The 27,895-nt window shown below is 52.4% G+C and overlaps 1 protein-coding gene across 2 annotated transcripts; it reads right to left on the bottom strand.

The window, feature by feature from the left end:
• LOC116952981 (frizzled-4-like) lies at positions 1-27,753 on the bottom strand. Of its 2 annotated transcripts, XM_032972760.2 has the most exons (8): positions 27,495-27,753; positions 27,205-27,265; positions 23,162-24,718; positions 21,444-21,740; positions 14,751-15,092; positions 13,894-14,005; positions 12,652-12,900; positions 1-9,830 (listed from the first exon to the last, which is right to left on the bottom strand). In XM_032972760.2, the coding sequence occupies exons 3-8, from the start codon at positions 23,576-23,578 to the stop codon at positions 9,388-9,390; spliced, it is 1,860 nt and encodes a 619-aa protein (XP_032828651.2). In that variant the 5' UTR covers positions 23,579-24,718; positions 27,205-27,265; positions 27,495-27,753; the 3' UTR covers positions 1-9,387. The 2 variants fall into 2 exon arrangements, with proteins under 2 accessions (XP_032828651.2, XP_032828650.2); XM_032972759.2 differs by lacking the exon at positions 27,205-27,265 and having other exon boundaries at positions 27,495-27,751.
• Between the last annotated feature and the right edge of the window lie 142 nt (positions 27,754-27,895).

The raw sequence follows: 27,895 nt of genomic DNA, 5'->3' as shown, positions 1-27,895 counted from the left end.
TTGACTTGTTTGAACTGAAATTTTATTGATAAAATAACACTGAGGCCTTAAAGGGAAAAAAGCGACATTTCGGGCAATAACAAAAGTATAGCCCATTATATTTATTTTTCCTTTTGAGGTCACTATGCTATTGACGAATGTGTTGAGTTTTTTTGTGGTTGTTCATTTGATGCAAGGGGTGGTGCCATAGTTGGCGCACTGCGTGATGAACCTGGCGACCTGATCCATAAGAGGTTGTTTTGGGGTGAGATCGCGAAAATACAAACGTGTCGTTATACCCGCAGCCACCACACGACACAGCCGATTAGCAAGGTTTGTCACGTAAACAAATAATGCCAATTCGTTAATAGTTCAGCACACCGGTGTGTTGGAGAGTGAACCCACAACATTTACAATTCGAGTGGGATGTTTCGCCGGTAATTACAACAACCAGCTTTAACACGTAGGCTTTCGCGACCAATATTATTCATAATAATACCCCCCCCCACTCCGCCTCAAATCACTGCACCTGAAATGAGTTAAATGATGACGTCACCCTACTGCTCTATTTAAGACCGAGAGCAAGTGAGGGCTTTACCATTCTGGCGAATTCCCCGATGATGCTGGATGTAATTACCAGCGAAACGTCGTACTCAAATTTTAAATGATGTTGATTCACTCTTCAACACACCGGTGGGACTAAAATAGTTAACTATTTGTCCTTTGTAAACGTGACACTTTTTTGCCGATTGGCCGTGTCGGGTGGTGGAGGGTTACGACACATTTATAAATAACGCGATCTAACCCAAAAACCTTTATTTTTGAATAACAACCAGCTTCATCAGGCGACAGCCAGAGTTGTGGAGACATCCTCCTCCTGTTTCCTTTTGTTCCCACGCTTTTTGTCGATGTGACAAACCCTTACTGCTTGGCTGTGCCGCATGTTGGCGGGTGTAACGACACGTTTATATTTACGCGGTCTAGCCCCCCCAAAAAACCCTCTATCATGGATAATATTGGTCGCGAAAGTCCTACGACTATGTGTTAAACTGGCGACCTAAGTTGAATTCCTGACGACAGCTGGCATCAGTGGGCGAGCGATATCTGAATTGTTCCTCGCCCTCCTCTACCTCCTTCATGGACCCGCAGTGGCCAGTTGCGGTGAAGTATGGTCAAACAACCCCCATTGATCGACACCACGTGAGAAGGCCTTCAACCAGCAGCGGACTAAGAGCTGTTCGTTATCATTAGATGAACGAGGTTAGAACCGTCAAAATAACACAAGGGCACAGAATAACACATCTGTACGCTCTTTATATTGTATTTATGAGAGTAAATATTATATACAGCAAATGTATTTAACTTAAAATGTATATCCTTTCATCCAAACAATGTCAATAACTCATTGCTCTGATTTCCATTACATATGTACAGTTTACAATGTACAGATTATTCTACTCAAACGCTTGTCTTTAATGAGATTTTTCAGATGTTGGTCCACAGCCAATGGTGGATTTTCCACATTCCTCTGGCGGGGACCAGGTTGTCCTTTGTTGCGAGACCAGAACGGCGATGTATGCTTTAATCCGGCACAGGAGTTTGCGGATCACGTAGAGATTTGTCAATCTACCTAGCCCGTTTGGGCTGCTGGGTAGCCAGGAGGTCGCAGTACAGCAAGATGGGTTCATGAACCCATCTTTGCGGACTTTTTTGAGCGTTATCCTTCCATAAGCGAGGTGTTTGTTTTCCTCGGTTTTTCTCTTTCCTTCCCAGCGCTAAAGAACATTTTTTTGACATTGAATTGGCCAAATACCCCAATGTAGGACTCTCCTGAAAAGGAGGCTTTAGACTCTTTTAGGCTTTCCTGGGTAAATTACATTATCATTATGCCTCAGTTCAATGGGGGGGCACTCAGCTGCTAGTGTAAATTCCACTTTCCTATGGCTTAAACCAGTCCTTCCAAAATCAACTGATGTCCATCTCCACCGCTGCATCTATGCGCTCGAGTGATGTTACGGTAATATTAGTTTTCAAACACTTGAATTTAGCATTCAAAATATTCCTCAGAGATCAACGAGCATATTCAATAATTTCACATCTCCAAAATGTCTAGCTTTGCCACGTCAATTTGATTTGTTCATGAAAAGAAATAAAAGAAAGGTGGCCCCGATATTGTCCCATAAAGCACGTCACTTGCTACCGACGTGAGCCGTGGGAGCTAACGAACAACTCGCAATGGATTGACGTCCCTCTCGCAGCAAGGGTCGTGAAAACGACTGTGCAAAAACAACTTCGCGCTATGTATCCACGCGTAAATCAAACATTGTCTAGTCCAGGGGTGGGCAACCTGCGGCTCCGTGGCCGCGTGCGGCTCTTTAAGGACTGCTCCGTGAAGTTATTTATCAAGGAACCCACCGTCTGGTATTCAACACGGTGCATTGCTGCTCTTGAAATCTTGAGCTTTTTTTTTACGAATTCGAAAAAAGTGGCTCTTTTTGTTATTTTGGGTGCCGACCCCTGGTCTAGTTCATACGGTAAGCCTCTCGGATTTCCAGACCAATATCATTAAAGCAGCATTCGGTTTGAGCAAGTAAACTCTGGACCGGTTTCAAACTTCTGGATCTTATCACCAGTTAGACTCGCGAAGCAAATGCCGCCGGATTATCAAATGTTATTGTCAAGAGCACTCTGCATAAAATATGAAAACCCGTTTGGCGCAAAAAGCTACACCAAAGAGCAGTATGTGTGTAGTAATGGCAAGGCTCTTTATTCAACCAATGGTAACGTAACTGGTATTGGCCAAAACATCCCACATGATCTGCCATGTTATCGAATTGGGATCACACACAGCAGTAACATCGTGCCCTACTGCCAACTAAATAATTGTTATTTTACCAGGTAAGGCCCACTGAGCGATATAGCTCTTTTTCAGAAGCGACCTGGCCACAAATGATAGCTCAATAAAGTGGCTTAACGTGTGGAAATTTATACCACGTTGATTCTCAGCATGGAGGGAAAAACCAGAGAAAAAAACCACGCTACCACGGGGAAAACACGCAAACTTCAAATACACAGCGGGCATGAGGGTCGGAATCGAACCCACGAGCCTCCTGCATACCAGGCGAGGTAGTTAACATCTCGCCACCGTGGCACCGCCAAAAAAACCTGGCAGGACCCTCTTGAACAAAAAAAAAAGAGTCTTGAGACTCGGTGAGGCTTTCCTCTCCCGCAGCCGCCCCATCGGTGTCAGCGAGGTCCCGCCGGCCCAACTCGCCCCCCTCCCCTCCCTGTGAGCGCTTGGGCTGAACGGCTCTGTGCCAGACATTGTTGGTCGTTCCGTTGGCATGGCGCTTTGCCGTTGAATTTGTTTTTTTATTTAGCACGTGTTTGCTGCGAGGGCGCGTGGTGGTGGGGTGGCGGGGGGGGCAAGAGGGCGGTTCAAAAGGCGACCGCACCCCACGCGCCGTAAACCGGGGAGGCATAAACGAGCAAGGCCGACAGAAAATAAAAATAAAAACCGCAATTGCGTTTGGGAGTCCAAGGCTTAATCCAGAAGAGCGCTTGGGATGGTAAAACTGCGTTGAATTTATTTGTCGAAAAATAAATGTTGCCCCAGAAAACGTATCACACGTGACACTGATGTTAGCCGTGGCTGGGAGTTAACGGACAACTCGCAATGGAGGGCGCTACAAGGTGGCGAGATGTTAACTGCCTCGCCTGGTAGACAGGAGGTCGTGGGCTCGATCCCGACTCTGATGCCTGTTGTATAATTGGAGTTTGCGTGTCTCTCATAATCATCACGGTGGCTAGGAGATGTTAACTGCCTCGCCTGGTAGACAGGAGGTCGTGGGCTCGATCCCGACCCTGATGCCTGTTGTATAATTGGAGTTTGCGTCTCTCATCATCATCACGGTGGCTAGGAGATGTTAACTGCCTCGCCTGGTAGACAGGAGGTCGTGGGCTCGATCCCGACACTGATGCCTGTTGTATAATTTGAGTTTGCGTCTCTCATCATCATCACGGTGGCTAGGAGATGTTAACTGCCTCGCCTGGTAGACAGGAGGTCGTGGGCTCGATCCCGACCCTGATGCCTGTTGTATAATTGGAGTTTGCGTGTCTCTCTCCCTGTGGTCGCGTGGATTTTCTCCGGGTTCCTCCGGTTTTTCCCTCCACAATGAAAAACATGCGTTTTGAGAATTTGGCTGATATAAATTTCCACATGATGATAGGCCACTTCCTTGAGCTATAATTTGTGGCCAGGTTACTCCTGAAAAAGAGTTATATAGCTCTGTGGGCATTACCTGGTAAAATAAAAAGTTTAGTTTATAGTATTTTTAAAGTGCTTCAACCAAAAATGGATACACCGATGTATTTACACGCAGCGGCGTTAAAAATCATTCCGTTATCTTGCTTCCATGGCTCCACATTAAAATATAAAAGTATTGTGATTGTTTTTTTTCTTCTTTTTACAAACGCGAGAGTCCACAATTTCAGAAACATTGAAATTGACGCAAGCAAAACTCCGGACCGGTTTCGAGATTCTGCGTCTCATCAGAGAGCCCGGCTCGTTTGAACCAATGCTTGCGAACTGCGAGACGATTGTCGGCAAGGACCTTTCTCTCTTAAGATAGCGGTCCTAGTTCAACGCAACTGCACGTGAGAAATAACACGAACTAATCACTTGCGTCGAAGGCCGTACGGCTCGTAGAAAGTAAAAAAAAGTGATATTTTTTACGCGGAGGGAGAGATTTGCTTTGTTGCCTATATTCTGCACAATGACGCTCATGATCGTTTTGTTTTTGTAAACATCCTCTAGTTAAACCAGGGCATGTAAGACACCAGCGGTGAGTCTGTCGATCACCAGCGCACCAAGCCTTCCAATGCAATGCATTCCACAAAAGGCCTACGAATTATCCACAGCATTACGTTGACACTCGTACGCATTTAAACGGTGCTAACTGCTCAAAGGAACATGGGACGGTCGCTCACGTCCATTTTAAGTTCCGCACAAGTGTTGGAAATTCCACATTTCATGCAGGGGGTGGCCTGTCTATATAGGCAAATGAGGTGGTTGGCTCGGGCGCAAAATTAAGTGGGGGCCATCAAATTCGAGGAAAAAATTGAAATAAAAAATATAGAAATAAAATAAAGATTTAATTACTCTTTGGATCTTTTGGTAAAGTCAAGTATGTTATTTTTTGTTTTATTTTTCTACCTACGTGACTTTACCGAAAGAACCAAAGAGTATGGATTCCTGCAGTCACGAAAGCTTCAAATAAAAAAAAGATTTCATTATTTCAATTCCTGTGCGCGTAGAGGGAATATGAATCGTAATTCATTTCTCAACATTTCTGATAATTTATTAGTTGGACAGATGGACGTACGAACCGAATAATTACGCCTCTGTTTAAAAAAAAACACGCTTAAAAAAACTTCAAACGCAAAACAGGGGACGAATGTTTCCCAGTTTACCAAAAAACCTCAGCCGAGATCTGCCCTTGGGGTTTTGGAGTGGGGGAGGGGCGCCGATTGCATGGTTCGCCCTCGGGCGCCTGTTGCTGGCATCGAGTCGTGACCAAAAAAAGAACAACCACCGTTGACTTTTCTCGACTTTGGACCGGGATTTTAACTCGCGACCTTTGCCCTGCGAGTCACGCATTCCAGCCGCAGGAACACAAGGTCAAGACGCTTGCACAAATGTCTTCTTGTACAGTTCGAATTATTCGCTAATCGTTTCACAGAATCACGTCCAGCCATGTTTGGCAGTACGTGTCGTTAAATATCTCCGTTTGGGGACGAAGCGTTGGTCGAGTGATTCGCGTTGGCCAACTTCAGTGGCGAGTGATGATATATGTACCACCGATTAGTGCGGTTGGCTTTGTACGATGCGAAAGAAACTAAACTATTTTTTTTATTTTACCAGGTAAGACCCACCGAACTCGAAAGCTCTTTTTCAGATGCGACCTGGACAAAAATAATGGTTCAATGAAGTGGCTTATCATGTGGAAATTTATCGCAGCCAAATACGGGAAACGCATGCTTCTAAATGTGGAGGGGAAAAACCGAGGACCAGGAGAAAAATCCATGCAACCACGGGGAGACCATGCAAACTCCAAATATACAGGCGTCAGGGTCGGGACCGAACCCACGGCCTCCGGCATATATTGGGCAACGTAGTTAGCATCTCGCCACCGTGTCAACGTGCATACATGCCTGTCCTGGGTCCCCTGATCCCCAACCAGCACTGGCTCACGTAACCACCTCAACGACGGGCACGGAGCGGGTAGGCCACGGGGCTCTTGAAGGACCGCGTCGTGACGTTACCACCGTCTCGTAGTCACCACACAGTGCATTGTGGCCGGATTATTGAAATTTTGAAGGGCTTTTTATTTTTTCATTTTTACCAAATACATTTTTTTTTGGCTCTTCTTGTTGTTTTGGTTTCCGAAGCTTCAGGGTAGGCCTTCACTCCAGCAGCGGATTGACAAAGGGCTGTACATGATAACATTTGCATTCTCTTTATCAGTACGCTGGCATGGCAAGCCACCTCTCTCGCCGGAGAGGGGGAGCGAAGGCCCTGGGGTGGGAGTTGGGCCGTGTTGGGGACGGGGTGCGTGGGGGGGTATGAGGGGGAGAGTCGTCAAAGCGCGCGTTCCAATTTCCCCAAAGCGGTTTCCTCTTCGCAAGGGAAACGCTTTGGGAACGACAGAGAAGGCCGGCCCTCTACCTAACGAGCTCCAGCCCCATGTCCCCTCCGACCTCCTGCTCCCCCGCCCCGCCCCTCCCCGGGGGATAAACTGCAGAAGTGAAACGATCGCCCCCCGTCGTGCCGTGGCCAGTCAGGTCCGGCCGGCCGGGCGGACCAGGCCTGCGCGTAACTTGTGTCGTCTTCGGGTGGGAGACGCAACGTCTGGACGCGTTGTTTAGAACTCGGGTACACCACGCACACAGCATATAAAGATGTATGTATTACAGTGCGATGGATTTCTTTTGCACCGTACGTAGCCAACTGTGCTAATCAGAGGTGTGCTGGAAGGAAAACTAAACAAGAAAAGCATGATGGGAGCTAGAGGGGAAACAGACAAGGTGCAAGCGCTATTAGGGAGCACCTATTAAGGTCAACTCAACGAAACTTTTACATTTGACCACGTAAGTCCCACTGAGCTATATAGCTCTTTTTCAGAGGCGACCTGCCCACAGATGATCACTCAACGAAGTGGCTTATCACGTGGAAATTCAAAGCAGCCCAAATACTTTAAAAACGCACGTTTATTCTAAATGTGGAGAGAGAGAAAAAAAACGGATGGCAAAAAAATCCACACGACCAAGGGGAAAGAGACACACGAACTCCGATGACACGGGCGTCGGGGTCTGGATCGAACCCACGACCTCCGGCACGCCAGGCGCCACGGCGGCGGGATGGCAATGCGGCCAGCGCCACGCGGAGCCCCGCTCTGTCTCGCTTCGTGCGCCAGGCACTCGCTCGAGGCCGAGTCGGTCCAGGGGAAGGCCGGGACAGTTTCGGATATTGACGTACCGCTGACGATGGCGCTCGGACGGATATCGAACCCGAGGTTTCGCCAGGGCCGTCGTGCGCAAGGCACCGCGTGTCGTCGCCGCTCCGCACGCAGCGCGCCCCAAGAACGAGCGCGCGAGCGCGCCGCTCAGGCGCGCTCTCGAGGAGGTTGAACGGTCGAATTGATTAATGTTTGAGTCGACGCAAAAAATGTAAGAAGAAGTTAACCTACGCGCGAAGAAAAATAAACAAAAATAAACCTTTCAACTCCACATTCTTGGTTCTTTCGGTAAAGTCACGTTGAAGGGAAACAATAAAATAATAAAATATTTAAAACAATAAAATTCTCACGACGTTTTCGACTGCAACACCAGCAGCCATCATCAGGTGTGAAAACCAACGGCAACTCCAGTTACGTTTATTTGCTGGAACGTTTATTTTCGCCGGCTTTACTTCGACGCGACGTTGAGAATTCACAGTGTGGCATTGCGAACGCTTTCATCACCATCTCCCGGGGGGTTTTCCGGACCGTACCGAGCGCCGTTCGGCACGACGTCCGACGTTTCCGCTCCACGTGCTGGTACAGCCATTGCCAGCCGCTGCTGGACACGAGGGATAACGCGAGCTGCCCCGTTCGCTTCCTGGAGAGGCTCCCGCCAGGCAGGACGCGGAACGAGACGTCGGGACGTCGTGGCGAACGAAGCGCGGCAACAACTTGAGAGCGCGCGGTCGCAGAGTTCCGCGCAGTGCGAGCGCGAAAAACCCCACGCGGTGGCTTTTATTTTACGCAGCTCAGCCATGGGTGAAGGGTGGACCCCGCTGGGCCTAATGGGGCACTCTGCAGAGCTGGAGCCACGGTCGTCGTAACGGCGCCACGCGTGATGGCTTTCGACACAGCGGTCGCGAGTTCAAGGACGCCCGGAAAAGCCTTGGGGGCGAAACAAGTCTCGAATCACCGGCTCGGTTGGGCAATCGATGGCAGAGCGGGCAAACGTTTACAGTGCATCCACGCTCACGGAAGGTGCGCGTTGTTGCGGTGGCATAATCGGTGGGCCGTCGAGGGGAAGAATCTGTTATTATCATTTCTATTTTAAATCGCCATTGCTCAGCACCGGCCCAAAAGTCTCACCATTGCAAGCGCTATTGAAGATTTAATTGATGGCGTTGATACGTTCACCGAGTTGAGCGTTTTTTTGCGGAACGCTCCATGGACGCAGAAGCTCCTCCGCCTGCGGAGCCGCGAGCGCTGCGAACGACACGCGCTGAGCACGGAGCACTGAGAACCAAGCGCCGAGCACGAAGCGCGCCTTCCACTCCCGTGAAGATCGGGGAACTGTCGGTGAAACTTCGTCGGAATAATTTATATCGGAGTTTTTATATCCGATATCGCATTTTGGGAGTTTGCGTGTCTCTCTCCCTGTGGTCGTGTGGATTTTTCTCCCGGGTCCTCCGGTGTTTCCCTCCGCGTGCAGAATCGACGCCACGCGTTTCGAGTATTTGGCTGCGATGAAATTTCGACGTGATAAGGCCACTTCGTCGAGCGGTCATTCGTGGCCAGGTCGCTTCCGAAAAAGAGTTGCATGCCTCATTTTTTTTTTATTTACGGTCGACTTCTGTACATGCGCTGGCAGCAGTTCCAGGCAGCAAGGCACGGGCCATCCATACGGGGCCGCGGGGTCCGGGGCGGCCGGTGCGACTCGCCGCACCCTCGGGACGGCCCTGCAAGCGGGCGTCTTCCCCCCATTACTTGAGTCCGGAAAACAGAGTTACCCGTCCCGTCCGGAATCGGTGCAAAGCTTGACGGGCGACTGAGCGGGTCGCCGCGGCACATCCTCTCGCTCTGGCGGGACTATCCCGGCGGACGAGCGGGCGGGCGGGCGGGCGGGCGGGCATCACACGGCGGTCTCCCCCGCGCCGGGCTTCACCCACCCATCCCTCGCCGCCGGGCCCCTCCCGCCGCGGCCCTGCGGGACGGCGGCGGCGGCCGCCAGGCAGCGCCCCCAGGCGCGCGCCGTCTTGCCCGACGACACCCACAGCACGGAGACGACGGCCGGCAAGAGCGACGCCGCGATCCGCAGGCACGCCAGCGCCACGGCCGCCACCGCCTCCTCCCGCTCCTCCTCGTCCTCCTCCTCCTCCTCCGCGCCGCCGTAGCGGAGGTCGCCCGGGGGCAGCAGCAGGTCGCGGGCGAGGCAGGCAAGCCAGGCGGCCTGCAGGGCGCCCGAGAGCACGGCGAAGGCGCTCAGCTTGCCCGTGAGACGCTCGTGCTTCTCCTGCTTGCGCCCGTCGCGACGCAGCTCGGCCCGAATGCGGGTCAGCGACACGATGCTGGCGCCTGCGTGGGACGGCGGAGGAGGCGGCGGCGTTGTTAGGCAGTCAGTGGCGAACCGACGAGATGCAGTCGCGTGACTATCCGTTCGTCCGTCGTTCTGTCCGCCCATCTATCCGTCTACCTGTTCATTTGTGCTTCCATCTGTCTGCCTGTCCATCCTTCTGTCTGTCCATCCGTTCACCTGTACATCCATCCGTCTGTCTGTCTGTGTGTATGGTAACTCTTGCAAAGACCACTGAATACGAAGGGATCCTGCAGTACAGAGTTGTGTTGCTACCAGAGTTGCGTTGGTATCAGAGTTGCGTTGCTGTCAGAGTTGCGTTGCTATCAGAGTTGCGTTGCTATCAGAGTTGCGTTGCTATCAGAGTTGCGTTGCTATCAGAGTTGCGTTGCTATCAGAGTTGCGTTGCTATCAGAGTTGTGTTGCTATTAGAAACTCACACTGTAGGAAACCAGCCGCAACTTGGAGACACAGACGGTGACTCCAGAAGATGATGATGACACCTCAGGACAAATCCTGTGGACCTCTCGGACCCTGACATCATCTACTGCTGCATCTCACAATGCTGTCCAGTGGCCATCGTTGCGAAAAGACGGGGGTTGTCACCCGGTTAAACACAGTAAACTTAACTTCACCGACTATTCTAAATAACGGCGTTCTAAGAACTGGGCTGAGCCAGATCAATTAAAAACCATTTTTTTAACGTCAAATGATGCACTCCCACAAGGCCGTGTGGGGGGCTGATGGGATGTGCAAAAATTACTTTCGTATATATTCTGTTGCGCTGAGAGACATTCTTATGGGAAGGAGGCGTACGCGGTGCTGCTTCTTGAGCAAAGGACGAAGGTTCCCCCCCCCACCCCCCACCCCTGGCTTAGTTAGGGAGTCTCTGGGCCCCGGGGTGTGCATCACAGTGTGACTCCCACTGCCTCTCCCTGCCAGCCCGCGGAACCGTCACGATCTAGGACCGCGTTTCGATGCAAGAGTTCGATTCTCGCTTTCGTCCGCCCAGTTTGTGTTCTCCATCTCGTGCGCCCGGTGTGTTCCCCATCCGGCCTCTCCTGTTTCTCGCAGGCCTCACCTTTAGTTCCCCGTCTCGTTTCTACTGCCCCGTTGGTAGTCTCTCTAGCCCTCTCTATTGACCTGGAGGAAACGAAAACTCGCACTTTGAAATCATTGACTCGATTGTCAATAATTCATTCTTATGCCGTACCAATCGTTGCGTGCGTATCGGAAGCGAGCAAAGTGATTTTACTCCATGCCTGCTCAGTGGCCTCGACTCACCCGGCAATTAAGAGCAAGTGGGGCTTGTGTTTTTTTATGGCGCTTACGTGCAATGAATCTCGGAGTGCCGTTGGAAACAACAAGAGGACCGGCTCACCTCGTGTCAACTGTGCGTGCACACTGAGCTTGGCCGAAACTGAATAGAATAAATACTCCGGTTTATTTCGTGTGGTCGTTGGTGGCCAAGCTGAGAACATAAAGCTCACAACAACCGAAAGCCTGGTGGCTAAGCCATGGGTGGTTGCGGCCTGGATTGTAAAACTAAACTTTAACATCCAGGAAAGGCCCACTGAGTGATGTAGCTCTTTTTCAGAAGCAACCTGGCCACAAATGGTGGCTCAACAAAGTGGCTTAATCACGTGCGAATGTATAGCAGCCAAATACTCTAAATGCGTGATGTTGATTCTAATTGTGGAGGGAAAAAACCGAAGGACCCAGAAAAAAATCCACGCGACCACGTGGAGAGAGACAAACAACCTCCAAATATACAACGGGGGTCAGGGTCGGGATCGAACCCACGACCTCCCGTATACCAGGCGAGGTAGTTAACATTTCGCCACCACGGCACCCAATTCATATCCAGGATCTCAGCTGCTCTGGTTCAATGTCTCTGCCAAGGCCATTATGAATCACCCGAGAGAGACACGCAACCCCCAAAAACTTGAATCCGGTACCGAACGCAGATTTTCACACCGTGCAAGCGAGCTGCTCCCCGGGGGTGGTAAAGAGCCGACCGGGCACGCCTGCTCAGGAAGTGCGAGGCTTCTGGCCTCTTGTGAGGCCGGAGTTTCAAGGTTCGGTTGTTCTCTGGCTCGGCTCGCCCCAAATGGCCCACGGAGATCCACCCACAACCACGAGGGCGCCACACGAGCGAGGTTTCGATGTGCCAGTGGGAAGGAGCTACAGGGTTGCCGACTCATTGACCTCGACAGAGCCATTATGAAAAATCGACACCAATTGTATGCATGTTGAACCGCACCATACATAGCCAACAGTGCCGATCGGAGGTGCAGAATTGATGTATTTATGTAATTTGTACCTACATACTTTTTATTCATATTTAGTGACTCGCTTAGCTTTTCCTATACTTTGCACTCCTATCGTGTTTTTGTAACTGCTTGTTGTTGTGAATTTCTGAGCCCGTGCTCCTCCTAGACATCTGTGAAAAAGAGCTTCACAGCTCATCGGATTCCTGCTGCAGTGTAAATAAAGATTCTGACTGTGAATCACAAGACACCTGCTTGGCGTGGAAGAGTAGGCAGTGGCGTGAGCAAACAGTTGTCGGGCTGCACCTTTACCTTTGCTTATCTAGTCAGCAAAGAAATCGTTTCATAAAAGCCTCTTCTTATTTATACTTCATCTAAATGCGACTCACAATGTTACCGGCCTTTGTAAACCCACTGCTGCACGAAGGCATTCTATCCGCCGCAATCCATCACGTGGGTTTTTGTTTGACCATACTTCACCACGCTGGGCCATGTGGACGTAGCCACCGGGACCCCACCCCCCACAGTTATACACACAAAGCGTTTACCGTACCCATGAAGACGGCGCCCGCGATGAGGTACAGGGCCAGCGGTGCCAACACCAGGCCGGCAAGGACCCCGAGGCTGTCCGTGCGGACCCGGCAGGTGCCGGTGAGGGCATCGGCCCGCACGGCGCGCGCCGCCAGCACCCCTGCGGCCTGCAGCGCCGGCAGGGCCCAGGCCGCCGCGTGGAAGAGCGCAGCTCGCTGAGCCACGGCCTCGGGGCCCCACTTGAGGCCCGCCGACAGGAACCAGGAGAGACCTGCAGCGGGAGCCGTTTGGGTTGTTAGGCGGTCGACGTTGCCGCGCGTCACCGCGCCGCCCGGCGCGTCTCCCCGCCGCCTCCTCACCGTGGAGCATCACTACGCCCGTGAGACGTAAGGTCAACGATACTACCCACGTTGCTAGGTACCGCATCGGCGACACCGAGTTCACCAGATTGCACCCACTCGATAGGCTTTCGGGATGTTTGTTCGGCACGATGTCCGACGTTTCGCCTCCACTGTGCTGGGAGCTTCTTCAGCGGGTGCGAACTCCCAACGGGTGAGCCGCTCACTCAACTGCTGGGCCACGCAGCCTCACATTCCACCCTTGAAGATGAATAATAACGTACGTCATCGGAACGTCACCCTGCAACTCGCAAAGGGTTAAGTGCAGTTGTCTCGCTGTCGGGGGGCGATGTTGTCGCTGTGTGTAATCTCAATTCAGTAATTCCCAAGTAATCTTTCATTTGGACCACAGCGCTGGGCACACAGTGGCTTACTATTTTCAAAATGACGTCACAGGATTTTTAAGGTCCACTGTGAATGATTAGACAGCGCTTTGTATTTTTACAGTTAAAACACATCGCAGTATTAACCAGGGCAGTCTGCCGGGATCCGAACTATGAACCTCTGCAGACAAGCGGTGAACGCACCGACCGCAAAGGCAGCATCACCGCCCCGAATGAGTTAAGCCTCACCCAGGCTGGGATGCTCGGCCGTGGAGAAGACGTCAGTGGGAGGCCTCGGTTTACAGGCCTCGGTTTACAGGCCTCGGTTTACAGACCTCGGTTTACAGGCCTCGGTTTACAGGCCTCAGTTTACAGGCCTCAGTTTACAGGCCTCGGTGTATAGGCCTCGGTTTACAGGGCTCGGCTTACAGGCCTCGGTATACAGGGCTCGGTTTACAGGCCTCGGTTTATAGGCCTCGGTTTACAGGCCTCGGTGTATAGGCCTCGGTGAATGCAGTGGCTCCAGATTGCCGTGGCTGTCACCTGTTATCGTCCACCAAGCTGCTCCAGTCATGGAGGAGTAGAAGATGGCGAGGAAGAGGCCCGCACACGCCGAGTTACTGAGGCCGTCCTGCGTGATGAAGAGGTCACTCCCCTGCAAGCCGGGACACAGCAAGAGGGACAAAGTCGTCACCGTCGTTGTCACCGAGGTGGTCACCACGTCGCTCTGGGGCTCAGCAGTTCCTAAGGGCTGAGTAGAAGATTAACATATCCTTGCCGTATAGCCCGCAACAGACTTTAGGGAAAGTGCTGTTAGCGAGCACCTATGAAGGCCGGCACGGCACAAGGGGGGGTCGGTGGCCAGCACCACGCCTGGCTGCCTTCGTCTCCCCAGTGCTGATGTTTTTTTTTACACTGCACCAGGTACTTATTTGAAGGCCAAGTCAACCTAGGTGAGGCTCAAGACCATTTAACAAACTGCAGAACTAGAGCGATGACATCAGCTTGTTTGGAGGTGTTTTGGTGGTGGCAGCTTTGGGAAGCCTCCCCCGGAAACGTAGGCTTTGCAACTAATTTTTGCTGAGCTCCCCTAACCTAAACAGACAGAGGGACGGACAGATGGACAGAGGTAGTGGTAAACCCAGGGGTCGGCAACCTGCTGCTCCAGAGCCGCACGCGTCTCTTGAAGGGCTGCTCCGTGACGTTATTTATTAAGGACCACCGCCTCGTATTCACGCGCATTGCGGCGGCTCTTGAAATATTGAGTTGGTTTCTTTTTAACAAAATTCGAAACAAAATGTCTCTCTTCTTCGTCATTTCGGTTTCCGACCCCCCTGGGTCAAACCGCCGACGAGCCGGTGCACGGCACGGCGGGAGGTGGGAGGGGAGCCGTGGCTCACCGCGGCGTCGCACGCCACCCGCTCGTGGCCGAGCGCGAGCCTCGCCACGTAGGCCGCCGCGTGCACCGCGTGGCTCGCCGCGAAGAAGCCCACGGGCCGCTCCGGGTAGGGGAAGCGCGCCGGCTCCATGAGGAAGGTGGCGGCGACCGCGACGGACGCGAGCAGCGCCGCCGCAGCCCACGCGCCCATCCACGCCTCGAGGAAGGCGGCGCGGGGACCCGGCGTGGCCGGAGCGCAGCGGGGGACGCACGCGCCCAAGCGCTGCACGAACACGAAGCGGTCGGGGTGCAGCAGGCCCCCAGTCGAGTGGCAGCTCGAGTCCGAGTCCAGGCCGCCGGGCGACTGCGGGGGAGGAGCCGGGTAGTGGGGGGGTGGGGGGGGGGAGTCACCGGAGGGAGAGCCAGGGGTCACCGGAGGGAGAGCCAGGGGTCACCAGAGGGATAGCCAGGGGTCACCACAAGGATAGTCAGGGGTCACCAGAGGGAGAGCCAGGAGTCACCAGAGGGAGAGCCAGGGGTCACCGGAGGGAGAGCCAGGGGTCACCAGAGGAAGAGCCAGGGGTCACCACAGGGATAACCAGGGGTCACCACAAGGATAGTCAGGGGTCACCAGAGGGAGAGCCAGGGGTCACCAGAGGGAGAGCCAGGGGTCACCACAGGGATAATCAGGGGTCACCACAGGGATAACCAGGGGTCACCACAGGGATAACCAGGGGTCACCACAAGGATAGTCAGGGGTCACCAGAGGGAGAGCCAGGGGTCACCAGAGGGAGAGCCAGGGGTCACCAGAGGGAGAGCCAGGGGTCACCACAGGGATAATCAGGGGTCACCACAGGGATAACCAGGGGTCACCACAGGGATAACCAGGGGTCACCACAAGGATAGTCAGGGGTCACCAGAGGGAGAGCCAGGGGTCACCAGAGGGAGAGCCAGGGGTCACCAGAGGGAGAGCCAGGGGTCACCAAAGGTTGACTACGATCAGAGCTTAAGGAGCTTAAGGAGAGCATCCCCTTGCCTATAGATATTTGGCACCGCACCAGCATTGATTCGTAATCCTGTTATCCGTCATCTTATCTGTCATCTTCTTATCCGTAATTCTGTTATCCGTAATCCTGTTAAATGTCAGCCTGTTATCTGTCAACCTGTTATCTGTCATCTTGTTATCCCTTTTCACTATGGGGGGGGGGGAAATTGTGCAATTTGTGTGTAACAAAGATACACGGATAAATAATAATTAACATTTTGCAGTGATCTTTAGATAACAAAAAGATATTTATTTTTAACCACCTCAATCTTACTGTATTTCTATTCAAATAGCCTGAGCCTGGTGTATATAGCATGTCTCTGGAGGAAAAAAGTAACAACGTAACTCAGAGGAAGATAACGCCCCCTTCACATACCTATCCCTCCACGTAAAAATCTACGTGTTTACACATTCCATCAGCCGGCAAAGCCTTGCGGGACTGCATACAATTCAGCAGCGTCGCTTGAACACGAGCAAGGAGTCTGGAATGGGTTTTGACACTCAGCGTCTCATTCAGCAGAGGCGGGCTCGCTTGGACCAGACACTGGTGACCTGCGAAAACCTTCGTAGGTGAGGACCCCCGCTCTGTTAGGCAAGGCCCTGCTTTCGGCCCTTTAAAAGGGCCTTTTGTTTTTAAACGACCTCCATTTACTCAACTCGACTATTTTTTCCTTTATTTTACCAGGTAAGGCCCACTGAGCTTATCTAGCTCTTTTCAGAAGCCACCTTGCTATCACAAATGATAGCTCAATGAAGTGGTGTGGAAATTTATAGCAGCCAAATAGTCTAAACGCGTGTCGATTCTAAATATAGAGGGAAAAACCGGAGGACCCAGAGGAAAAATCTACGTGACCACGGGCAGAGAGACACAGCAGGCATCAGGGTCGGGATCGAATGCACGACCTCCTGCATACCGAGCGAGGGAGTTAACATCTCGCCACCGATGGCGCCTAGATGATAGTACAGTATTAGTTGTGTTTAAGGTAACACGACAACATGGGTGGGCTTTGAGAAGATGGCCATGACGAGAGAAGCCCTCTCGTCATGGCCAGCAGGCCCCGACATTGGCACTTAGCTCCTGAACACACTGGCGCTGCCATCGTGCGCGAGGACAGAATGGGCCCTGTGTGATTTCTGGTACAGAGCTTGTTCTGGGTCTGGGCTGGGCCTTTGCAGCTGGGGACCAAATTCCAGAGGTGCGAGTCTTCACCCTGTCATAGGCTCCCCTTCAGCTGCCAGTATGGGCTACAGCCGGCACTAAACACAACAGCGCCTGAGTCACAGTCAACAAGGGTGCAAGCTCAAATCCCGGTGGTTTCAGCCCATCGTTCTTTTGGACTCAATAAAATAAGTACCTAATTTTAGGGAGGCAGCAGTGGGTCACCCTTCAAAATAGATGTTCGTGTCAGATGGCGTGAGTAATGTGTGTGTCGTAAAACCCCCATCTACCCGACACAGCCCAATTAATGAAGTTGTCACGCGGACAAAACGGGGCCAATTTATCGCTGCCTCAACAGCACCACTGTAAGTGCTGCTTTGAAGAGAGCGATCCACACCACATGGATGACTTCGCTTGTAGTCGCAACCAGCATCATCAGGCAGTTGCAAAAAATTCGTGGCAACTGCCAAAATCAATCGTAACGGTTGGCCGTGCCGGGTGGAGGAGGGTTTACGACGCACGTCTTACTTGAACCCAACGTGTTAAAGTGGTCATCCCTGTGGCAAGACTGGCCTCCGCCATGAGAACGGGGAATTTACACTACACTCGCTCAGGACAACCTCTGCCGATGATCGTCACCCCATTGCTGGTCTGAACGGGAGGTGGAACCTTGACCATTTAACTTGGGCTATCCAAGGAACGGGCTAAGCGAGTTGCGTGTTGGGATCGGAGCTTCACAAGAGCCAAGAACACATTGCAGATGTGTGCATCTGATGGGAGAACACTGTCCATGGGGGGGGGGGGGCGGGGGGAGAAAGGAGGGAAGAGGAGGAGATTATGGGTGGGACACGTGGTGCAGGGTGGAGGAGGGGAGCAGGTGACAGAGACGGGCACTTGCGCCGACCAGCGTGGTTAAGAATGGTCAAACATCCACGATCGACATCGTGTGGGGAAAACGTTCATCCAGCAGAGGATTGAAAAACGTCTGTGAATTGTCACTTTGTAATGGACGCGATGACCTCTTGACCTTGGTAGTGTCCAGGTCGCTGAACTTCTAACTCCATACCACTTCACTCCCTTGTGAACGTAACCACAAAAATGTAAATAATCGATGATTTTAAAAGTTATTCGAATAATGAATTGTAGACCAGACTTCTAGATTCTCACCCAGAGCCGGAAGAACACCGGCAAACGGAGCGGAAGAAAGTTGATGTGCCGAATAAACACCTAATTCGAGACCCAAACATCGCACATCCTGGCTTTGACATTCCTCCTCGAAGACACTGGTGGAACAACGATCAACCGCATCAGAACATCAACAGCCGATGTGCACAATAGAATATGAAAGTCAAACCGCAGTTGTACGATTGTGGCCATGCAACACAAACTACGGACCGTATAGCAAACCACTATGGCCTGCACTCCTGCAATGAAGGAGGTAACAGCAAAAACTACGCAAACTCTCTCCCTCTCGTCGTGGCTAGCAGCAGACCTTGACAAAGGCATCTCGTTTCTGAACACGTCGCTGCCGTACGCATGAATAGAATAGCAAATTGTAAAATGTTTTCAAACACACACCTGCAAGCTTTGGGCTGTCTCCGTACGTTTGAATTGCCTCTGTGTAATAATTTATACGCTTACGTACTTGTTTTTAAAAGAACAGCCTAGGTTAAATAATAGTTTGTAGTGGTTGTGTCCATGAGAGAGCCTTCACAGTTTAATTAAACTGCATACAAGAGGATTTATTTCGAGGCCTATTTCGATGGTTATGTTTGCTTCGTGTTGACAAGCAATACGTCATATATAAATAACCCTGACTAAATACTTTTACATATATAGTTTGCTGGTTTACTATGATATTTCATAATGCCTCACATCCAGTATTTTAATGTCCCTGAAGCCCTCTCGTCAGAGCTAGCAGACCTTGAAATTGGCATCAAGCTCCCGAGTAGAATGGCCCAAAGTGAAGCCGCGAGTCAGCTGAGGCTATGAGCCAACGCCAAGTTAACCCGGATATATTCTGCGCAGACAAGTGTTCATCATCGCACGTCAATCATTCTCAGAGCTGCAAGGAACCAAACAATCTATTGGCAATAGTTTTTGTTTTAAAAGCACGATTTCTTGTGCAGTCATTAATGACTGGGCTGACACCCTCAAATCACTACGAGGATTTAAATTACGGGTGACTGCTTGGGTTGCCACCTGTGCGGTCTAGGAAAAATATATCAGGACGCAATATTGGTTCTTTTTTTCGGGTTTTAACCACGATTCACATTTTTCACGTCCCTTTGTGCTCACAACGGTGATGTCACCAGACCCCACGCGGAGTCCAGAGGTCAAACTTCTGGGTCAATCTGAAAAAAAATCTAAATTCAGATCGTCCGAAATTTGGTATCTGGGTTCAGATTTGGTGGATTTTTTGGAAAATATAAAAAAACCTGGCATATTTGTCCATGCAAGGCACACTCGGTGTTACAGTGAAGTATAAATAAAACATTGGTCATTGTGCACTCTTATGAGTCCAGTTAGAAATTAGTTTATCCGATAATGTGGATACTTTTAAGTCTCGTCTTAAAAGCACATCTTCTTGAGTCAGTTTTATTCTACTTAGCTTCTCCGTCTCTCTTGGCCTTTCCTTATTCTTACAAGGCACCTTGAGACGTTAGTGGAAGGCGCCTAACAAGTAAATGTAAATTATTATTATTATTGTTGATCACACATCGAAGGAGGCTCTCTGAAACAACAGCAACACCGTTTTTTTTTAGTCTGTTGCAGAACTGTCTCAGACTCGGGGACGGATCCCGAACGTGAGCCCCGTGGCGTGTTCCAGCGTCTTTGGGCGAGAGACCCCCAAAACCGCGCGAGTTTGACACGCGGGTACGGCAGCAGGTCGCCGTGGAACGTATTCGGAGTCGATTTGGGTCTGCTGAAGCTCGTACGCCACTGGTCGGTGAGAAAGGATGGATTGATGGAGACTCTATAATAAACCTTGTGGTGTGCGAGTGTTCATGTGTTTCACTTACACTGCACATGTCTAACGGCTAACCTGGAATAATCAACGTACAACCACTAGCGTGCAATGCATGACCTATAAATGGGAATGTAAAACCTGAACCACGGCAGCCACCTGGGTTAATTATAAACCGGGAGGGAGGCTTCCCACTACCGCCAGCTCTCACTGCCCGCTTGCTGTACATGTATCCGCGGCAAACAAAAATACAAGCGCTTTTTATTTGACACATCCCATCAGCCGCACGTCCTTCTGGGCGAAATGTTTTTGTTCGGCAAGTATTCATACGAGCAAAGTGCGCACCGGATTTTGACATTTATTGTCCCTTCAGCATGTCAGGCTTGGTCAAAGCCAATGCTGGTGAACTGCCATGTGTTTAGAGGGCAGGGCTCCTCTTACCGTACGTAGCCAACCGATTAGCACGCTTGGCTACATTCGTAGCGAAAGAAGTTCAACGTACATACATGCAGACGTGGGTCCTGTTTCCGGCCCTTAAAAAGGGCCTTTGTTGGCATTTAGAACCCTCTCTGTTAGATACGGGTCCTCAAGCGAATGCTGCTGATGCAATCACTCGCAGAAGCCGGTGTGGCCGATTGGGATGAATGAAAAAAGAGACATTTATTCACGATGTGGAACGGCAGAAACAAGAAGGAGGTTTTCGCGGCTGCACTCTCTCCGATGCGTTGCCGGGTCGCGCCGCGTGCTGTTCAGCACGATGTCCGGCGTTTCGCTACACGTGCCGGGAGCTTCTTCAGCAACTGAACTGAGCAGCTCAAGCACTCCCTCAATGATAGAGTGTCGCTGGCTGCTGCTGCTGCTGCTGTTGGCGGTGTTTGAAGTGGGCCACCTGACATTAATCATGAGCTCTGTCACTTGTGAGCTGCAATGCACTGCAGTGGATAGTGCACTGTGCTTACGAACCTGGCGAGCCCACTAAGATTCCCAGCCACGCCTCAAACCTCGCTATATTCATGCCTTTAACACGAGGGAGGGGGGGGAGGGGTAGAACCCGAAAACCCATCGTACCAGTGGGAGGGATGATTGGGTATCCCGTTGTCAATCAAGATTCTCAAATCATGACGGCTAATCCGCGACAATTTGTCGTGGGAGAGAATCGCTCGCCCCATCGTCAATCACGGCGTCACACAAACAACGTGAAGCCACCACCACCAAATACAAAGATCCCCCGTGTAGCCTTAACAGGCTGTTGAGGCAAGTGCTGTTAGCGAGTGGCACCTATTAAGGCTGGCACGGCACACGAGGGGGCGGGTGGCTAACACCACGCCCGGCCGCCTTTGTCTCCCAAGTGACGATGTTTACACAACCGCACCAAGTACTCATTTAATGCTGAGTCAACCTAGGGGAGGCCCAGTACCGGTTCACCACCATTGCCACCACCACCACCACTCCCAACACCGCCACCACCACCACCGCCACCACCGCTACCGACACCGCCACCGACACCACCGCCACCACCGCCCCCACTGTCGCGTGACCTCACCCTGCCGGCGCCGTTCCCCTTGGCCCCCGCGGTCCCATCCTTGCCGGCGGCGGCGTCGCCCCGCTGCTCGCCCCCCTCCTCGTCCTCCTCCTCGGCGGGGCCCTCCATGCACATGTGCTCGGGCTCGTTGTGCGTGGGGAAGCGGTCGCAGGCGAGCGCCGGCGGCCACGCGTACTGGAAGTCGACGAGCACGGGCTCGCAGCGGCGGCGCACCGCGCGGCACATGCCGGCGCACGGCCCGATCGGCTCCGGCACGGCCTCGGCGCACAGCGGGAAGTGGACGGCGCAGAGGAAGAACTGCCGGCGCGCGACAGACGGGAGGGAGGTCCGCCGAGTTAGCCTTTCGACGAAAGCGTTTTCTTGAATTTGATTGGTCCACACGCGAGACAGCTTTTCTTCGAGCCTAGTCTCCATTGCCTTTTGGCGTCTTCTGGTCCAACACCAATGGAGACTAGGCTCGAAGAAAAGCTTTTTGGCGTCTTCTGGTCCAACACCAATGGAGACTAGGCTCGAAGAAAAGCTGTCTCGGGTGTGGACCAATCAAAGAAAGCGTTTTCGTCGGACGCACGAGAAGCGACTGATTGAAGGCCGTCCGTGGCACGGAGAGAGGGCCGATCAGGTGGGCCGGCACCGCCACGCCCGGCCCCCTTCGTCTCCCCAACGCTGATGTTTTATACGTGCACCGCACTGGCTACTCGCGTTTAAGGTTTGCGAGGGTCGTTCTTCCACTTTTCCCGGTGATGTGAGACAATAACAATTGCCCGCCCTAAACGCTTGTACACCACGTTACAATTTGACGTTTTGTGCATTTTGTCGGGTGTTGGAGGGTCTTGCGGCCTAAATTAGGCCAGATTATTACGTGGCCTATCGCAGGATTCTATTATGACTTATCCAATCAGCTGAGTAATCGATTACTTACTTAAATGAATCAGATATCCAAGTTCTCCCCTTGAGGCAAGTACAGAGAGAGAAGACGATCAGAGTGAGCTGCGTTCATTTGGCAGCATGTCTCGGACAGAGGGCGGAGAACGGCCCAAGCACAGATGCAGACGCAGCGACGATGAACGTGGCGGGGGTTGCGATGAACACAAAGATGACCGATGGCCGTGGAGCTGAACAAAACCAAACATCCACCGGGCTGTAAAGGATTCAACATTACCAGCTGTGTATTTGTGCAAAGCCTTCATATATAAACACAAGGGGAATTGACAAGGCGCACACTGGAGATTTTGCAATCATGGATTTGAAGTCCTAGACCAGGCCCGGGCCTGTAGGCCGCAAGCTGCACGAGGCTTTGGCTTGAGCCGAGACGGTGTCACGACCAACCGCCGTCGCTAGCTGGCAAGGTGGGAAGAGCGAGCGACTTGCAATCACGAGTTCGTATTCTGATTGAGGGGGGCGCGGGAGGGGGTTGACTCAGCCCATCATCTCTCCTTGGTCAATAAATTTAGTTCCACTTTGTGGGTAAGTCAACAGAGGTTGTGCTATGGATGGGCTCGCCCCTGCCGTCGGGATGTAACATTTGAAGCAGTGGCTCGAGGCTGCAAGCCAATGACTCAGAAGGAAATCACTTTGACTCGTGAACACGATCGTGACGCGGCGCCACCGCCACCACCGCAGCACCACCGCGCCACAACCGCACCATCACCGCGCCACCTCCGCAGCACCGCGACAGCAGCAGCACCGCCACGGCGCCGCCGCCACCGCCAGTCGCTCACCTGGAGCTGCGCGGAGCAGCCGTACTGCACCAGGGGGGTGAAAGTCTGCAGCTGGAGCTCCGCGTCCGCCTGGCTCTCGTGCCCCAGGGGATTGGGCACGCGAGTCGCGTTGTAGCCCAGGCCCTGGCAGAGCGCCGCACGGATGGGCTCGCAGCGCCGCGCGCCAACGCCGGAGGACAGCTCCAAGGCGTCGTCCTCGGCGCGAGCCGCCCCCAGGCCGCCGAGGGCCGCCGCGTCGTACCGCCCCGGGGGCCTCCCGGCGCCAACGCCGGCGCCCGCCGGGTCCTGGCAGGCGACGCGAACCGGCGGCAGCAGCAGCGGCAGCAGGAGCAGCAGTGGCAGCGGCAGAGCCGTCGCGTACCAGGCTAGGTGGCCCGTCGCCAGGGACATCCCGAGCGGCGACCTCCGCCTCTTCATCGCTCGTCGGGCGTGCGTGGCGCCGCCGGCTTCCACTCGGCGGCGCTGTTCATGAAGCCGACGGCGGTGGCCTTTCGTGCAGGCTCGATGAAAGAAAAGAAAAATTCTACGAAATAAATATTTTTACGCTCCTTGTTATGATTTACGTTTTTTTTTGTTTTACAAGGCACGGGAGACCCAACAGAGAGCTTCAGAACTCCTCCAGTTAAATCCGTTTGTCACGCCGCATTCGACCGCTTTTGTTCAAAGCCAATTGAGAGATAAAGTGAATCATGAAGTTAAACGTATGACAATTTAAGCTGGCGTAGTAGTAGGACCTGTATTTTCTGCAGCTCGGGTTGGAGTTTGTAGCCACTTTATTCAGTGCCCCCCCCCCCCCCCCCCAGTGATTTTATTATTAAAGTTTATCGTTAACTTGGCCACTCACAGCAGCTACCTCTGCCACACCAGCAGGTGGTTAGGGGTAAGTAGAATCAGCACGGCCGCTGGTGACGGATACGCGGATCCTCTCGACGCCACGCTGACACGAGACGCCTGGGTCTACGTTCGAGTTTTGCCGTGGGCTGCCACCTGTACCCAGCTGGCTACGATGTCCAAGTGTGGGTCCTCTGTGCTTTGCACCACTCTCGAGAGCACAACCACGGCCCAGTAAAACTGTCGCATGCACGCGGGGTGGGGGGGGGGGGCGGGCGGTGTACGATCGTACGACGAGCCGATTACAGAACGCCGGTTCCGTTATCACGTGCAGCCAAGGCTGCCACCACCAGCGTGGGTGCCAACGCTCCGGATCTGAAGCGTGCACGTCTCAACGGTGGTCCTCTCCGTGGGCATGTCGTACGGCTCCACGCCAACGCCCAGGCATCTCGCGGGCTTCCCTCGCTTGCGGAATGCCAAATGTCGCGGGCAGAGATGAATCGCGGCGGTCTGCGGTGATCGGTTCTTCCCGAAACCTTTTCTCCTTCGATTTCAACAAATCCGCCAACGTCAATTCGGCACGCCGCGGCCTTCCAAAACGAAAGCGTATCGTCCGCGTTTGTAAAATCAAACGTGGCGGTCCGGCTTTCTACGACGATGGGGGCTTCAGCTGACGTCTGTCGTTTAATCCGTTCACGAAAGTCAGCTTCGTGTGCCGCTCCAACCCTGAGCGACAAAAAAGTGACGGATGATAAAAGTCAATGATTACCGTGGCATTTTCAAACAACGCGTGTCAGCTTTAAAAACAAAAAAAACCACCCTGGTTAATATACGGCACATTTAATATTATTAGTGTACAAAATTTGTAATATCTACTTAATAGGGGGGTGGGGAGAGAGTGGTGCAGTGGTTCACACACACCCCCAACGAACCCGTGCAGTTTGGGACACGGTTCAGAGCGGTCCCCACTGCCGTCAGGGCAGCGAAGAGAGACCAGGGCTGGCCCTTGGCTCACGACAGGCCCTCATTCAGCAGTGGATTGACTGAAGGTCACTGTGCGTGCGAAGCACGTCTACGGAGCAGTGTGGCTTGGTTAATTATCACTCTGGTGAATGATCAACCCCACACATTCAAGCGGCCCGAATGTGACAATAATGAGCCCAAAAGGACATCAGTGCTGCATTAACTCGGGCGATTTTAGTGAACAAAGCACAAATTATTACTTTGTTCATAGCGCACAATCGGCTCAGGCAGCCGTGGCTCTGCTGATAAGGCACTGAATGTCAAAACCGGTCTCAATATATGCACTCCCAGTGAAGGCTGTGACGCTGATGGGATGTGTAAAATACTTTTTTTTGGGCGGAGGGACAGGTATGAGCAGGGGGCATATAGTCTGCTTTTTTATTTGACAGAGAATGTGGATTACTGAGGACCATATGCATAGAGCATAGCGTGGATTCACAAATCTATCTATTCAAATCCCACTTGTCGTTCGACACTGCCCATCATTCCCGACGGGGTCGATAAAGCGAGTACCAATTTCATCAACACAACAACAACAACAAAAAACCCTCCAGTGGTTATTCTATGGGAAGGCCACTCAAGGGAATGTGCAATGCGGAATTCCCACCACTTGGCTCGGGGGACGCGCACCATCGCTTTGACAAAGCAGTGGAGACGCTTTATTTAATATTTATTATAAAATATTTAATAATTATAATCGCAAGCGGTGAAGCACGGGAGGAGGGACGGAAAATTATTCCGTGAAATTTGTTTTTAATCCCAACGGAAAGTGCACGGCACACAGGAAGAACTGCCACACAAAGACAAAGATCCCCCGTACAGAATTGAGCAGAGGGTTGTGGAAAGTGCCCATAAAGGCCGGAAAGACCGGACAATACCACGCCCGGTCGCCTTTCTCTCCCCAGTGCTGATGTTTGTATGTACAACATGTTGAACTTCTTTCGCACTGTACGTATCCAACCGTGCTAATTGAAGTGGCGGGGAAGGACAGCAAACTAAACGCGATAAGCAGTTCTAAAAGAAATGAGCTTTCAGACTTTATTTCAAAGCGCATAGCTCCCAGTGGCTTCCTAATATATCGGAGGGAAGAGCGTTCCAGACGGCCGTATAAGCGCATGCAGTTGACCGTCTTTGTCCGATGGCTAGCCAAACATTGGCGGCCGTCCCGAGCCAATCAATGGTATACACATCGCAGCAGGCTCGGTATTCATTTGAGGCTAAGTTGACCTACGTGGGTTTGTGATGGGGGTGGGGGGTCCAGAACCAGTTCCAGTATTAGCCGTCACCGTAATTGGTCGCTAACCACCGCTGGTATCCCCACCAGCGATCGAGGACATCACGCCTAAAGTCAAAACAAGTCCTACAGCGAACACCGCAAAGTGACAACTCTCACGTCTGAGTGAGTGAGTGATCGAGCGGCTGAGTGGACTCACGGGAGGGGGATGTGGCCGTGGCGGTGATAGAAGGGGAGCGAACCAAGCGAAAGGTGACGGCGCCCCCAAGCAGCCCAAGGCAAACCCCCCTCCCCACCTCCCAGATTCAAGTCAACGGAGCGTGTGGACTGAATAACAGCTCGAATTCAAGTTTCAAGTTGAACCCAGCAGCGACACAACTCCAGAGGCCATGGGCAGACAGGGTCGCATTTGCAAGGGTGACCGAACACGCACCGTCAACCACTGCGACACAAAGTCACAACAAATACCGTGCAGTACAAATGCGCATACACACAACGAACCATAATAGAGGTTTTTTTTTTTGGGGGGGGGGGTTGGATCGCGTAAATATATAAATGTGTCGTTAAACCCGCCACCACCCGACACAGCCAACGAGTAAGGGTTGTCACGTAAACAGAACGTGGCCAATTCGTCACGAGTACAGCACACCCGGTGTGTTGGAGAGCCAAGCCACAACATTTACAATCTGAGTACCAATTTATAACTGTATTTGTAACTTTCGTGACTGCAGGAATTACTCCTTGGTTCTTTCGGTAAAGTCACGTAGAAAATAAAAAAAATACATTACATCATTTATAGTCAGGTTCGCATTTACGCCGCCCGTTGCAAAAGTTTTCACGGGTTCGCTCCGTGCGGCCCGCCCTGATTAATGCTGCTGCTGCTTCTTGCAAATTCAAATGAGCCACTTGCTTGTCAAGGTGTGGGGGCCGTTCAAGATCCAGAGCCGTCACTCACAAGAGAGGCCCATCGTGCGCCTTGCGTGATGATGATCCACGTTTCGGAGAATAAAACCAAACTATCCGCGAAAAAAAGCAAACGGTAGTCTTGAAATATCAGTCATTGCCCCTTGCTGCTAAAAAGAAATACACTCGGCAGGACCCTGTTGAAAACGAGCGAAACGAGCGTAACAAACAAACATGAGAATTCACACACACACGGCAAAACTGCACTCGACCTCCATAACAATTCGCATGGCAATGAAACTCCCCCGTAAAACAACACAAATGAAAAGTGGCAACTCTTACCTGTGGCCGCGCGTAACGGGGGGGGTGGCGAGCACGCTCGAAGCGAGGCTCACGCGTCCCCTTGCGAGTTCTCTTGAGGACAAGACACACACACAGGTCGTGCGGGGGGGAGCTGCGTCCTGAGCTATCGCCCTCCGGGTCCACCGCTGTTTGGGCTCCACTCTGAAACCCCCAGCACCACCACGTGGGTCCATTGGGGGCGGGCGCGGTTGACGGCGGGCTCCTCCCACATCCAGGAGGGGCGCGGTCATTCCCAGCCAATCGGCGTGAGAGAGGATGAGACTCCCCCCCCCCGCCACCAACCCCCCCCCCCATTAACCCCCAACCTCCCCTACCAACCCCCCCCACCAACCCCCCATCCCCACGCCACCCCCCGCCGCCGATTGAAATGATGGATTTGT

This window comes from Petromyzon marinus, chromosome 49 (genome assembly GCF_048934315.1).
Source record: "Petromyzon marinus isolate PM22_M1 ecotype Great Lakes invasive population chromosome 49, UKy_Petmar_22M1.pri1.0, whole genome shotgun sequence".
NCBI classification, from domain to species: domain Eukaryota; kingdom Metazoa; phylum Chordata; class Hyperoartia; order Petromyzontiformes; family Petromyzontidae; genus Petromyzon; species Petromyzon marinus.
Note: the sequence above shows the minus strand (reverse complement) of the source record. Positions and strands in the feature narration are given on the sequence as shown.

Excerpts from the sequence above, each read along its gene's own strand:
- LOC116952981 (XM_032972760.2), bottom strand. The coding sequence starts at position 23,578 with ATGAAGAGGCGGAGGTCGCCGCTCGGGATGTCCCTGGCGACGGGCCAC. Across the intron at positions 14,006-14,750 it reads GGGTGGCGTGCGACGCCGCG|GGGAGTGACCTCTTCATCAC; the intron begins GTGAGCCACGGC and ends CCCGGCTTGCAG. Across the intron at positions 9,831-12,651 it reads CGCGGGCGCCGTCTTCATGG|GCGCCAGCATCGTGTCGCTG; the intron begins GTACGGTAAACG and ends CGTCCCACGCAG.